This window comes from Plasmodium fragile (assembly GCF_000956335.1).
Source record: "Plasmodium fragile strain nilgiri unplaced genomic scaffold supercont1.8, whole genome shotgun sequence".
Lineage (NCBI taxonomy): Eukaryota > Apicomplexa > Aconoidasida > Haemosporida > Plasmodiidae > Plasmodium > Plasmodium fragile.
Genome location: NW_012192588.1, coordinates 260,704 through 275,729, shown reverse-complemented (window position 1 = coordinate 275,729; position 15,026 = coordinate 260,704). Strand labels below are relative to the sequence as shown.

Sequence of the window (15,026 nt, the reverse complement as noted above, 5' to 3'; positions counted from 1 at the left end):
TACCGGAACAGCGCCCGCATGAGCGTCACTTTAAATGATGCATTTGAAGTGCCTACTCGAGACGGGCAATTAGTGCATGGTCACAGTGTTAAGGGGCCACAATTGGCAAAATAGAAAAAACGGAAAAATGAAAAAAAAAAAAAAAATACTGCATTATGTTACATGTCTGTCTGGGCGGTCACCCCAGCTGTCATCTGACGCATGTACACACGTGCGCATCCACCCGCATATGAACATCCAGCGACGTTTACATGCCCCACTTTTCGGTTGCACTTGCGAGCACAATATCTATATGAGCTATTTCTTTCTTTTTTTCCCTTCTTTTTTCTTTTTTTGGGGTTATTTCCCGCCCTTGTTGCGCGCAAGTCGGCATTTGCACATGTATGAACGCATACATATGTGTAATTTGTGCATGCGCAAGCGCACTCTGAAGGAAGCTATTTGTATACTTGGCGAAGTGCCCCTGGCGCAGATGTGTCGTACCCCTTTCGTTGCATGTTCATACGCGCTAAACATAATTTTTGTAAAATGCACAAAGTTGTCATGGTTGTCCGATCAGCCTAACTTCCCAAGGGTAAGCAATTCTACATTTGAAATAGGCTGGGCCATGTGATGCGTAGCAGACCCAGTATGCATACCCCCCTGCCCCTGCACCTGGTAATACATGTACATGTGTACACATCTGTAATGCTTGCGTACGGTATGCACTGACACATGTGCACAGAAATACAAGTCTTAACCTTGGTTGAGGGCAGAAACAAAAGCAGGTCACAAATGTTCATACATTGGTTCTTGCCCGAACCGGCGTACAGACCGGTACGCAGTTAAGCACGAATAATGCGAATAGCCACCTAACTGAACCGTGAAAAAGGAAAAAACAAAAATGAACCCCCTGTTTGAGTTAACATGTCCCATTAATAGATTATGTGAGAAACTTACAAGGCCAATTAGCACATTTATGTGTTCTTTTTTTTTTTTTTTGTGCTCATTCCTCATTCCTCACTTTTGATGCATCTTTGAAAGAGAAGGGGCCAAAGCAATTAGTTGTCCTTTGTGTGGACATGGTTTTCACTTCCCCCATCGCAATCAAAGAACATGTCACATGGTCATAACATGTGCCTTTGCCTTCGTAAAGCACATCGCGCTACCCATGTGTGAAGAGTAGGCCTCCCTGCATATCCACTTGCCACTCCTATTTTCAATGCAAAAAAAAAAAAACAAAAAAAAAAAAACAAGCATTCCCCAACGAAAGTGGTGTGGCACACATGGTCATGAGAACAAGAGTAACAACTCAGATGTGTTACCTACACTGCTCCGAACGGGCGAGGCAACACACATGGTATATGCTTTATAACAAGCAATGAAAGTCTCAACAGAAGTCATTGTCAACACAGTCACAATTGGATTTGTAAGGGGCAGAAATGGGTGCAAATCGTTTAGTTCATATTGTTCTTAAAATTGGTTTTCATGGTGTGTTTCCTTTCTGCGCACGAACGTCACATGTGCGTTTGCCCTGATGCGTGGCCAACACCCGCACGACTTCGCGCGAGCTCAGTGCGTCCCTTAGTGCCCCGCCTAAAAAAGAAGGGATACAACCCCATTGCACCAGCGCAATTGACGAGGCACAAAAAGGGACAAAAAAAGGCCAAAAAAAAAAGCCGAAAAACGCGAACAAATGGCTGTACTGCCAACGCTTAAAACAAGGCACTTTTCACAGAAACTGCCAAGCGGGAACTCCCCAACGAGGTCGATCGACGAGGGAATTTCGCAAAGGTAAGGGGGGGAAACAATTGTTTCGTTCGTTTTGCGCTATTGACCCACCCCCTGATGTTTGTCCCAATTTGTGGAATTTTCCGGATGGCTCGCAAACGGCACCTTGCCTGTTAATCCATTGAATTACAAACGCGCAACAAAAAAAAGAAAAGAAAAAAAAAATACACACACGCGGGTATCCAAATATGTGCACAGATATTCGCTCATTTCCACACAAAAAAAAAAAAAAAAAAAAAAAAAAAAAAAAAAAAAAAATACACACACTCCATGGCGTACCACCTATTCAAAAGGCTACAAAAAGCCAGCGCGTCCAAAGAGAGCAAACCGAAAAATGAAAATAGGACGCAGGACATACAGAGGTGGTTGAAGGATATTCACGACGTGCTGAATAAGGACATCGTCGAGGATAACAACAACGAAAGACCTGATGACGCCATCTCCTTGAGTGACTACCTGTCCGTCATTAATCAAGTTGTGAAATACACCGAGAATGCCAAAAGCGGGAGGAACTCAAAGGGGGAAATAATAAGTGGGAAGAGCGGCACGAATGAACAGAAGGAGCAGAGCGACAAAATAAATGACGTGGACTTGGAGGACGAGCACCTGGCTACGTCGCGCATTAAGAACTTTTGCAAACTCATGGGCGTCATTAGTGTGTTTGAGAAGTTGAAAAGCGAGCGTGCTGCTACCCCAACTGTCGCAACAGCGGGTTCAAACGAAAACACAAACGCTAATACCAGTGGCGCATTAGAGACAGGGGACGGCCCCCATGGGCCAGAGGCCCGAAGGCGCAAAGCCGATTTGATGGAGCAAAATGGGGTGTGGAGTTTATTAGAAGAAATCATCCTGAACAGCGCAGAATACCTAAACAAAATTATCTGCCTGGACAAAGAAATGTTTCAAAAAAAAAGTGTAAAAATTAATTGTAACAAATTGAAAAGGTACATAAATTACCTGAACGTATTTTTTGAGGACACGAACCAAGGCCAGTTGCTCTTCAGAATAATTCACGTCCAATTGGAAAGCTCAAAATTTATCACCTACGAGTTGGTTCTCCTTTTGCAAAAGCTTTATATATATGACAATGTCAATTTTTATTTTTACGTGCATCATAATATTGTCTTTTCGAATGATGTTTCCTCCCCCTACTACTACAATTTGTATGGATTGAGGTGCTTCCAAATTTTGTTCCACGATGCACATTCGAATAACAAGGGTGTGCATTTGCAGGGGCAGCAGAAAGTTGCTCAAAGTATTTATGAACAGTACAGACGCGTCATTCAAAATTTAACAAAAAAAAAGTTTTTCTATCCTCATTTGATTAGTTACCCCTTTAACTGCTCCGAAGGCAAGCTATCATATAAAAACAAAAATGAACATTATTACATTAACGACAAGGACGAATTTTGCTCCATCAAGAGTGGTAAACAATTCGGGTCTACATTATTTTCCCATGAACAAGACGCCGAGATAAAAAGACTTTTAAAAAAGTTACACCATGCACAGAGGTGGGGAGAATTCCTGGGGCAGTACGATTCGTGCACTGCTTACTCAGTATCCTCTGATGAACAAAGCACAAGTGATAATGCACTACACGGACAAGGCAGTCGACTCCCATCATCTTCCAGTTCAGCACTTCACGAGGTCACCAACCAAGGGAACCACAACAACAGTAATGAAAAAGGTACAAAGGAAGACGTTTCAAATGGAAATTTACCCTCTCACACGAGCAGTGATGATGATAATCGACATGATGACAGCTGTTCATATTTCAGCTCAGACATTTCGAATGACTTGATAACAGTGAATAAAGAGATAGAGGAAGAAGGGAAAAAAAAAAAAAAAAAAAAATTCCATTTTGTGAAGAAAATATAAACTTAATAATGCACCGAGAAGGAAAGATTCAAAATGTGAGAAGCACAATCGATAAGCTAATACTCAGCAAAAATAATTTCCTTTCCAAATTGCTGGCAATAATAGACTCTAATGAGGACGCGTATCTTATAAATGAAGTGATTCTACTTCTCCTGCTTGTGTCTGAGTACAGCTCGGAGGTTAGAAACATCATAACGTATGACAGATTTATTGAAACCGTGATGAGAATAATTCAGGATGAGCATGCCTACTTGTTTAAACCAAGTAGTGAGTTGTACTTTTTATATGAAGACAGCAACGTGGTTGTTCTGAAGAAGAAAACAAAAATTTCTCCCCACGCGGCCTCCAACAAAGGGACTGCAAAAAGGCAAGAAATGGATCACACCCAAGTGGGGGTAGTGGATATTAGCTCAAACGAAATGATAGGCCTACAGGGGGAGAAAGCTCCGAACGAACATAATGAAATGGAAATATACCTAGACAATATATGCATAAACATAGACCTGAGGAGCAGCTTGCTCCTTTTGAAATGTCTTATAATCAGCAGCGAATTTGGCCTCAAGTACATTTATGAATTGAACATATTCGAGCAGTTCATCAGGCTGGTACTTAACATGTATAATGTTATTATATACATTTGTAAAAATGATATGAAAGAATATTTTTCAAATTCTATTTTTGTTCTGAATATATTTCTAGATGTTTTGGCTAGCTCATGTAAAGTGGATGGAGTGAATAGCTGCTACACAGGTTTGTCATGTCAAAAGTTTTTGCTCATTTTGCAAAAGGAGAAATTTTTCGAAAGTTCTTTTTTTTTTTTTTTTAAATTTATGTGTATTTATATGGAGAAATATGCGCATGGCGGTAGGCGAGCAGATCAGCTTGGCCAACATCGGCATGAAAATAGCTCATATAATGAAGTTGGTAGTGAGGCCCATATGGGTGTGGAGTTCAGTCGAGTAGGTAATGCGCCCATACCAGGAAGTAGCAGTAGTGGCAGTGTGGGTGGCACCGTAAGCGGCGGCGCGAGCAGCGTCTTCCCTAATAGCGACAGTGGCGGAGGACAGCTTGGAAGCAACCCTTTGGGTGCTAGTGTTGGAAGGAATTTCGCAGGGAGCAATCAGACAGGGAGTGGACAAGCAGGAGGTCTTCACCCCGGTAGCAGTGTGTACAGCGAAAGCGCGCAAATTATGCGAATCTTCAAGAATACCAACTTTGTTGGTATTCTCAACATGTGTTGCAAATTTCTTCTCCAGGATGAGAGCCTCTGTGTAAAGGTTCTTTTCACCCCGTTTGCTCGTACCAGTGGAGAGGAGTCATCCAAGTCAACGCATATACACGACGAGGTGCACTCTTACGTGGAGAGCTCACTGAAGCAGAAGAATTACTTCCACCTAGAACACGTGATAACGTATTACATGAAACATTTGAAGCAAATTAAATATGCAGACCTTCTGCTGATTATGTTTTTGTATGATCGGAAGAAGGTTTTTTCCAACACCATTTATGAGTTTTTTTTATCCTTGGGGGGGCAACACGCACAAGTGGGCAAGTACCTAATGGAGTCTCTCTTCTCTCGGAAGACTGTCTTCAACTATTGCGTCCTGCACATTGCGCGCCGAGTATCGAAGCTGCTTTTCAAAATGAAGAAGGCCTTTCAGAGGGGGAAGAAATTGGAAAACAGATCAGACGTTAAAAATAGCGACGAGTTGGTAATTTCAGGAGAAAATGGAATTCCTCAACAGGAAACATTTTTTTTAAAATATATGAATTTTTCCGATTTGCTACTTAGGGTTTGTAACCTGGCGAGCACAAATAACTGTCATGAAAGGTTATCCCCTGCTGAAGAATTTTTACAGAGTGCACAAATAAGCTTTGAACAGATGATGTACTACAATGAACTGTTTACACAACATTACAATGGCATGTGGAAGCATCATATGCAGAAAGCGAATGAACGCTTCAGTGAAAGCGTTTTAACGTTTAGGATAAATTCAATTTTATACAGAAGAAATGTACAGGGGAAAATGGACTCGCTTAAATTCTTACTACCCATGTTAAGTAATAAATGGGGAAGCAAAAAGAACAGCTGTCTGATCTGCGTGTATATAGCTGTCTACCTATTCAAATCGAAAGAAGAAAAGGAAAAAAAAAAAATTGTAAAAATTCTTATGCAGAATGATCTCTTTAACATCATGTATAATTGTTTAAATCATTTTTGCAAATTCCAATTTGATGAAAAATATTTTTTTTTTGTCTCTTTTGAAAAATCGAAAGATCCACATGAAAATATAAGAAGCATTTGTGATGTGAGGAGGCAGAAGTATTTTTTCAATTACTCAAGGGAGATAGCAATTTTCTGCATTCATTTTATTTATTCGAATTTTATTCACCACTCCATGTTGACCTACTTCTTTGAGCAATCCAAGGGTAGTGCATATCGAAAGGACCCTCCAGGTAAGAACAGAAATGGGTACTCTGTGAAGAGGAGTCACTCCGGGGGGGATGCCCAATGTATGTTGAGTGAATCGGACGATGGGGAATCTTCCCAAGCTGAGCTTGACGGCGAAGGAATCGAATTGGAGGACTGCAGCGAGGATGACCGTCATGATGATCCTTATAACAGGAAGAGATTTGAAGATTACTCACCTTATGAGGACCACCACAATACTCATTCAAGCGGAGAGGAAACTACCCGCGAAGGGCACACAAGAAACAAAGCACCCCTTTTTAGCAGCAAAGGAGGGGCACAAAAGGAACAAAGTTATCTCAAGAACAAGGCGATGAAGAAGACCAAGGCAGGGGGGGTGACAAACATGAGTGAGGAAATTACCCAACTCAGAAAAAAGCTAAACGAACAAGAAGCTACACATCTGGAGGAAAAAATTTACTTAAATAAAATTATTGAAAAAAAAAATGACATCATAAATAACATGTTGTATACCTACTCAATGATGCAGGAGAAATACGAGCAGGTAGAATCAGACCTGGTCAAGGTCAGAATCGACTTAGGGTTGAAGGAGAAGGAATATGAAGTCGTCGCCTCCAACGACATGGACGATCTGAAAAAAGAACACATCCGTGTGTTACGTGATTACGAAAGGATAGGCAGTGAAAAAAAAGAGTTACAAATGCAATTCGAAAAACTTACCGACTTGTTAATTTTCCTTTATGAAAATGTGGCTGATTGTCGCAAGTACATGCAGAACGTGGAGGATGTAAACGTTTTTAAAAACCCCAGGATGGGTGCAAACCAAGGGGGAGACCCTCCTCAGCCAACCAGTGAAGTGAATGAGGTGGGGGCTCATGACCATATGAATGCCGAGGTGAAGGCAAGCGTAGACGCCATTGCGCAGCCGAATGATCAGCTAAGCAGGGGTGGGTACGAAGTGGCGAATGGCCAAGTGTGGGGATTGCACAGCGGGGGTTCTTATGCGAATGTGTATAACCATGCCCAGCAGAACATGCCCCCACAGGGGTACCAGAACACTCCTTACGAGGGCAGCGCGTACGGCAAGCCGCAGCAGCAGGCCAGCACGTATAGTTACTCCAACCAACAAATGGATCAGGGCGGCTCAAACAGCTACCCACAGCAGCATGCACATCAGGTCAGCACATACGGCTACCCCTCCGCCGAATCAATGCAGCAGGCGGGTATGTACGGCGACCCCAACTTGCAGGCCACGGGAAAATCGAGTCAGCGGATCTATACTGAAGTGCAGCCTTTTCCCGGTCGGCAATATGAACAGCAGTACGGACAGTTATACGAACAGGCTCCGCCGCAAATGTACAACCAACTGTATTTCCAAACCAACCCGAATGTGTACCCCCACATGTATGCGGAATCTACTAGACAAAACGCAATCGGATCAAACGCCGAACTTAACGTTCATGTGGGTGACCAAGGACCTAACTATGAAGGGCCCCAGGGACAGCCAAATGAGCAAAACGGTCCATCCGAATTTAGGGGGCAGTGAAGAGGCCGCTTTGACATGATGAACGTGCACACACGTGGGGGGTATTATTTTATAATTGCAAAGTTTTCCGCGAGAGAATTGCGTCTTGTGGTATTTAATCCCCCCACAGAATGAAGCTTCGAGTTCGATCATGTGTGATACATTCCACTAAATAATGTGGTGATTTTTTTTTTTTTTTTTAATGTGCGGGTTAGGGAACAGCTGCTCAGTTTCTGCAACGTAAACCAAATCGGCCATGTGGCCCCATTTTGTTTTTCTGTCTTCCTTGATAGTTTTTTTTTTTTTTTTTGTTTGTTAAGCTGTGCATATATTTTTTTTTTTTCACCGTCTTTTGAACGAGTCCATCGCGCCGCCTTCTTAAAACTGGCACAAAAACAAAAGAAAAAACATATGGACATACAACACGTAAAAAGCATGAATTCGTTTAACGTGGCATGACAAAAATGTGATTACCTTTTTGCAAACTTCGTTTTGATGTACGATTCGACGTATGAACTGTTCAATAATTACAAAAAAAGGGTGAGTTGCAAAACTGTTCGATTGGCCAGAAAAAATACTCTTTTCGAATGACGCGAACAAGTTTCGCATTTTCCGCTTTTTTTTTTAGTCAAAGTGAAATGTGTCAAGAAGGTTCATGGAGGGGTAAAACGAAATTAACGCATTTTGCTTTAACTTCTCCATTAGGAAGAGCTATACATTTTACGCACTTTGGGGGTATTTTTTGTTTTTTTCGTTTGGCTAGATTTTTTTTTTTTTTTTTTTTTTTTTTTTTTTTTTTGCAAAAGCGAAACGGAGAAATTGTTATGTCGATGTACATTATGAAATGGGGAAGGGAAAATTATGTTCATGCGCGTAAGAGCAAAATATTATAATGTTCACGTAAGGGTATCTAAATAGATGCCTCTTTAGCTCAGTTGGTAGAGCGCCAGACTTTTAATCTGGTGGTCAGGGGTTCGAGTCCCCTAGGAGGCTACCAACAAATTTGATAATTTAAAAATGAAATATTTTTTTTAACTTTTATTTTTTTTTTCAAATAATAAAAAAAATATATTTTTAGATACTATTTTATGCCAGGGAACTGACATTTTCGCGCACGAAACTATTGAAGTGGAATAATTGTGCATTCTTGTTTCTTCCCGTGTGGTGCGTTTGATGAATTCATGCATATGCATTTGTGTAGCGCATACCATTATATAGCACAGCATAACACTATAGGACACATTTTCGCCACACGCGGAACACCTTGCACGCAGGAATGGAAAGATTGATGAGAGTTATATTCTTATTTTAATGGTGGAAATACGCTCGAATGCGGCTCATGTTGCTCCCCTGAGCAACAAGAAATCCACACTATATTTGTCGCGTTTTCGTCATTTGTTTTATTTTTTATTAGGATGAGTCCAAATTTATTTAGCCTTCACATGTGTTAAGAGGCATTCCTGTCGGTTTGGCCAAATTATGGTGCCCCCTCCAAAATGCAGCAACAAATTTTGTACCGTGGGCGTGAACTACTAAGTAGCTGGTTGTCCTTTCTTTTGCCTCTTGTAGGAAAAGAAGAAATCGCTACAATTTGTGCTCCTTTTCATGGTTTAACAGCCGTATGCTATGCATACAATAAATTATTTCCAAAAATATATATATTAGCATCACATATACCAATTATAATCATTTTTACAACATTATATAATAATATAATATTATTTTTATTATTTAAAATAAAAAAACTAAAAGTCTTCTTTTTATATGGAAAATTTCAAAACTTTTTTTCTCGTAAACATTTTTTCGTTTTTGTGCTAGCTACCTAGGGGGCTCGAACCCCTGACCACCAGATTAAGAGTCTGGCGCTCTACCGACTGAGCTAAGGTAGCATTAATAAATAGTCGTTATACGAAGGTTACGACAGGAGCGTTAGCTTCAAGAAAAAACAAAAAAATTCCCAAGTTAGGCGTTATGTATTTCCATGTACATATATATGTAGCGTAATATGTGACGACTGTTCCGGTGCCTTATTTTTTTTTTTTTCTCCGTGCCAAGTAATACGATGATTGGGGATACCCCCTTGCATATTTTCCCGCTTTGCCCATGTGCCCGCGGAAATAATTATAGCGGTGCGGGAATAAGGGGCTATACCCATTTATGCTAACCTTTTTTCCGCCCTTTTTATATACTCATTTTTTTCTATCACAAGGGAAGGATGTTCGTGCAGCTGTCTCACAGAGGAAGTGTTTTTCCTGTCCCCGATGCACCAGTAATGAAAGGTGAACAAGCGCGCTAAAACCGCTAAAAGCGTCGCATAAAGAAGCGTGTCCATGATGCCAATAATGAGTACATGCTTACGGCACAGTATGTTATGTAACGCGACGGTTAGCACAGTTATTGTAAATTGTGTTGCTCCAATTTTACCATGTACGGAAAATGCTGATGAATTGGGTTCATGCAGTATCAACTGTGCTGAACCTATTTTGGGCGACAAAAAAAAAAAATTTCTTTTTTAAGCATCCGCGGGGGGGAGGGTATACAAACAATTGGAACTATAATTTCAAATTATTTGACTCACGGAAGTGAAAAAAAGGGGGAGTTATAAAGAGGATAAAGTGGTCAAAAAAAAAAAAAAAAATGATTAAAACGGTATTAAAATTTTATTTTGTGCTTTTTTTGTTTTTTTTTCTTACTGCTGCTTAATGTGAACATAAGTTAAGAGGTGCGAATGCCAATAGAATGTCCAAATCGTCTAGTGGTTAGGACTCCACACTGTGGATGTGGCAACGCAGGTTCGAATCCTGCTTTGGACAAATTTTTTCCAAGAAAATTAAAAAAAAGAAAGAACAACAAAATTGCGTATAAATATATATGTTCACATATATTATTACTTATTTTATATATTAGAATACTCGGCATTATTTTATTACCATCTTTTTTAAGCCTTTTTTTTTGTTTTGTTCATACAAAGTACAGCTTTAAAAAGTTTTATCCATTTTTCGCTCTCCCCACGGAAGAGAAGCACGTAATATATTGGCGACCTCAATTGTGCAGAAAATAACTCGGAGGCACCACAGTGCCTGCAATTATTAACAAATAACCTTTTCCGTACAATAATATATAAAATCCCGCTTTGGCTTTTTTTTAATAAGCACAAAAAAATAAAAAAAAATAAAAATACTTCCTTTTTTAAAATTGTCCAATTTACTCTGTTTTTTATTTCCTTTTTTTCATATAAAAAGAGCCTACAACCGGATTCGAACCGATGACCTTCCGCTTACTAGGCGGATGCTCTACCAACTAAGCTATGCAGGCATATGTATGCATTTATGGGCATGCCCTTCATAAGCAAAAGTATTTATACGCGAAATGGTAACTAACGTATGTGTAATCATTTAGTTCTTATCGTAATGCCCCTTACTAACATTGGGTTCATGCTTGTGCCACCTTCGGATAATCCAAATCGGCTGACTCCGCAATAATACAATGCGTTCAGCATTTTCAATTGATTTTTTTTTTTCCTTTTTTTTTGTATTTTTTCAACCCAAGAGGCGATCCTGAAGCGGATCGGCATATCGATCATTTCAAAGTTTAAGTTGGCCAAAAAAAAAAAAAAAGAGGCAAATAGAATACTCGGCAAAAGTACTGCGCGAAAATGGTGTATACCTCCTGCGTGGCCATTTTCGATGCTCCTTAAAAAAAAAGTGCATGCAAAAGGTGGGAAGACCCTTCTTTTTGTCCCTCGTTGATTTTGTTTCACCTTTTGTTTCCATTTGGTATCTCCCCTGCTGGAGCAAGGCCAAACAGAGAAGCAGCGAAAAAGGACCTTCTCCTCATTTGCGCCACCCACATTTGGCATGTTAATCAAAAGCAGTTGTCTTGTGCTCATGTTGAAGAAGCGCGCCACACTTTTAGCTGCTTAACCTTTTGTTGACTTCACTTTCCCAGGCGCTACATCTCGTGAAGTACCTCCTTCAGCGCAGTGGTATTCTGCCCGACTTGCGAAATGAACCGCTCCTCGTCTGTTGCGCAGAAAATCGTGCTCAACAAATCGTGTGTTTTATTTTGCGAGTCTGTCTTTTGCACATCGTCCTGATTAGTTCCAGTCATTTTGGTTCTAAAGTAGTGCCTATTTTCAACAGACTCTAACTCCTTGGACTTTTCAAAGGCCTTGTCGATAACGTTCTGTGGTAGTTTGGCTATCTGAGCCACATGTACTCCGTAGCTCTTATCAGCATATCCTTTCTTAATTTCGTAGAGGAAGGAAATTTTTTTTTTTTCTGAATCAATTTTGGCCCCCACATGGTTGTTAGTAGCCCCTTGGTATTCATCTTCCAAGTTAGACATTTCATGAAAGTGAGTAGCAAATAAACAGAAACATTTTATTTTGTTCAGAATGTATTGAGCTACTGCCCAGCTGATTCCAAATCCTTCATAAGTGGAGGTACCTCTTCCCAATTCGTCTATAATGACAAGGGTATTTTCATCTGCATTTTTTATAATGGCTGAAATTTCTATCATCTCTGAAAAGAAAGTCGATATGCCTTTAAGTTGAATATCGGAGGAACCCACTCGACACATAATTTGAGAAAAAATGGGCATCTTAGCATACGTGCAAGGGACAAAGCACCCAATTTGCGCCATTAAGCATATCAGAGCTATTTGCCTTATGTAGGTACTTTTGCCCCCCATATTTGGGCCCGTAATAATATTTAATCGTTTATCCTTCCTATTCATGTGTACGTCATTTGGGATGAAATTATTCATTAATAAAAAATTGGACTCCACTAAGGGGTGCCTTGATTCTATGAGTTGTAACACCTGCCCATTAGTCTCCACAATAGGTCTAACATAAACCGATAAACTAGATGCACTGATGAAGGCGAATGAGCTCAGTACGTCAATCTGTGCAATGAGTTTTGCCAATTTTGTGGTGGGCTCCCAGTAGGATGAAGCTACTTGGATGGCCTTACGAGCTAGCTGTTCCTGCGAATTGTTATAATCTTGTAATATGTATTCATACCTTTTGCACAGCTCCTTTAACTTATTCGTAGTAAAAAGTATTTCACTTTTATTCATCCTTACTTGGAAGTAGGTTTTTTTTCTTTGCTGAATTAAGGACGTGTCCTTTTTAACAGCTCTAAATAGGAATGTGTTAATATTGCAGTCCACTAACTTGATATCTTCTTTCGCGGTGTTCTTTTTGCTGACTCCTTTGAGATGACTAATGTCGTCTTCCACCTCCTGTCTGTGTTCTTTTATTATTTTTAGCGTTTCATCCTTTTCCCTAGCTAACCTTTCCAGCTGCTCGTCAAATTTACGAGATATTAAAAAGTTGTTGTTACACAATTCTTCAAAGTCTACGGTCAATTCGATTAGCTTCACGAAGGAGTCCAGGCTCGTGAGAACCTCCTTGAGTGGCGTTAGGAAGTTTTTCTCCAACGTGTTTCTGTATTTTCCTTGATATTCATTTAGGCAGTAGTAGATCCGTTTTGAAACCACGACCGAGTCGTACATTTTTACCAAGTCTTCTATAGTGCACATATTTTTTCCAGCCTTCATTTTTCCCGCCCCCATTCTGCTGCCCTCCATTCGGCTACCGTCCATTCTACGAGCACCTCCCTCTTCCTTCATCCCTACCACACTACCGTTAACAATTTTTAACTTTTTAATTATAACATCAAGGTCACTAATCTTTCGAAGGTAATCCGACTGTATCATGGACCTCATGACCCCATCTTCTTTTAATATGCTAACCATATTTAATCTCTCGTTAATTTTGACTTCGTCCCTTATTGGGTGCATAACCCACTGCAGAAGTTTCCGTTCCCCAATTTTTGTTTTGCATTTGTTTAAAAAGGTAAAGAGGGTGGGGTTGTTTCCCCTCCTGCAACTCGTCTTCTTGTCTGCCATCATATGTTCCTCATGAACATTCAGCGCCATGGTGGCTGCCATGTCGAGTTTTAGGTACCGATTTATGTTGTAGTGTGTTAGCAGGCACTTATTCGTTGCACTGTAATCATTCAGGAGGTTCATATATTTGACGATACTGGTGAATGAGCGGCAAGCCAATTGTAACTTGAAGAAGGAGATGCAATTCTTCACGTCTTCTGTTGGTTTTAATAACTTACTCAAATCATTTTCCATCGAGCAAGTGTTGTAAAAATCAGTCTTTCCTAACTCGCGATGTTTTATTTCACACATGGTTAGAATTAGTTTTATCCTTTTGTCGTCCAGTTTGTCGTTACATGAAAGATACAGGAAGCAGGCCGGTGTGCACTGTATCAGCAGAGATTCTAAAATGGTGAAGTGTTCATTTTCTATGTATTCACATAGGGAGAACTCATTGGTATTCATATTATAGACGCAGATTCCGGCGTACTTGATGCTGTTTTTTATTTCCATGTTAAAGCTCATTACTGTGTGGGGTCGCACATTGTTGGAGTCCATAGAAGCAGCGTCAGCGTCCGCAGTCTCCACTGCGATGCTTCCCACCGCTGGTACCCCGTTCTGGGGGTCCCCCATTTGGGGGAAAATATGTTCGCTCATTTTTTGCGAATCGAGAGGGAGTAGTAGCTACGAGCGGTGCCTCCAAAGATGCTTCCGAAATGGAAAAGAAGTTGTGGCTTCCCAGGTAGAAATGCCAGATGGGCCTACCAAGCACTAATGATGGACTCCAAAACAAGTTAGCTGTGCGATTACACGGAGTGGACTACTCACCCCTGCACTATATCCTACACCAAATTAACGTTGCGAAAAGGCAAGTCAGCCAATTTCCCTCGTACATGTATAGAAAGTGCGTGCTGCCTTCTCCACGCGCAAAAAAAAAAAAAAAAAAAAAAAAACATCACGGTGTTTAAATCGACTTAGCGAACTTTAGCAATGTAGGAATAATTTTATTGCTCGCCCGGCGCAGTCATGTGCGTGCATTTACACGGCGTAAGCTTATTCTCCGCGGAATCGCAGCACATACACATGTGTAGTTTTTTTTTTTTTTTTTTTTTTTTTTTGCACCATTGCTGACATGCACTTAAATTCCTATGGGTAGTACAAAACAAAACATCCGAGAGTTCACAATTTTCTCTCCACAAAGTGGACGCTGATATGCTACATATTGGCAAAATTTCACGCATAATGTAGAAGAAAAAAATATATATATATATTTTATACTTTGTCTTATTTATCCAGTCAGACGACAAAAGGGGGACAACAAAATGGGGTCCATTTTAAATAGCAAATGAACGTGGAGGTGTGTTCCGTCTGTTCTTGAGATGACGGAAACATGAGTCAAAAAGTAAATGCAGTGGAAAAACGCAAACATGGTTCCTTCGTATATGAGTACATGCGTATGCGCAGCTAATGGAGTTACAGAAACAAAAAAAAAAAAAAAAAAGGCACGCTGTCCATACAGCCATGTTCCTT

General features: G+C 40.4%; 3 protein-coding genes and 4 non-coding genes across 7 annotated transcripts; 4 read left to right on the top strand and 3 right to left on the bottom strand.

Annotated features, from left to right (window-relative positions):
* Positions 1 to 2,040: 2,040 nt before the first annotated feature.
* On the top strand, positions 2,041 to 3,648 carry AK88_00994 (uncharacterized protein; the record flags this gene model as incomplete). The annotated part of the gene is made up of 1 exon (XM_012478632.1): positions 2,041 to 3,648. The coding sequence occupies one exon, from the start codon at positions 2,041 to 2,043 to the stop codon at positions 3,646 to 3,648; it is 1,608 nt and encodes a 535-aa protein (XP_012334055.1).
* An 8-nt stretch (positions 3,649 to 3,656) lies between these two features.
* On the top strand, positions 3,657 to 7,625 carry AK88_00993 (uncharacterized protein; the record flags this gene model as incomplete). Its single annotated transcript, XM_012478631.1, has 1 exon — positions 3,657 to 7,625. One exon carries the CDS (start codon positions 3,657 to 3,659, stop codon positions 7,623 to 7,625), a length of 3,969 nt encoding a protein of 1,322 aa, XP_012334054.1.
* An 899-nt stretch (positions 7,626 to 8,524) lies between these two features.
* On the top strand, positions 8,525 to 8,597 carry AK88_00992. Its single transcript has one exon. It is a non-coding gene; the product is annotated as a tRNA-Lys (tRNA).
* An 823-nt stretch (positions 8,598 to 9,420) lies between these two features.
* AK88_00991 lies at positions 9,421 to 9,493 on the bottom strand. The gene has a single exon. It is a non-coding gene; the product is annotated as a tRNA-Lys (tRNA).
* An 852-nt stretch (positions 9,494 to 10,345) lies between these two features.
* AK88_00990 lies at positions 10,346 to 10,417 on the top strand. The gene has a single exon. It is a non-coding gene; the product is annotated as a tRNA-His (tRNA).
* Positions 10,418 to 10,846: 429 nt separating this feature from the next.
* On the bottom strand, positions 10,847 to 10,919 carry AK88_00989. Its single transcript has one exon. It is a non-coding gene; the product is annotated as a tRNA-Thr (tRNA).
* A 636-nt stretch (positions 10,920 to 11,555) lies between these two features.
* Positions 11,556 to 14,153, bottom strand: AK88_00988 (uncharacterized protein; the record flags this gene model as incomplete). Its single annotated transcript, XM_012478630.1, has 1 exon — positions 11,556 to 14,153. The coding sequence occupies one exon, from the start codon at positions 14,151 to 14,153 to the stop codon at positions 11,556 to 11,558; it is 2,598 nt and encodes an 865-aa protein (XP_012334053.1).
* Between the last annotated feature and the right edge of the window lie 873 nt (positions 14,154 to 15,026).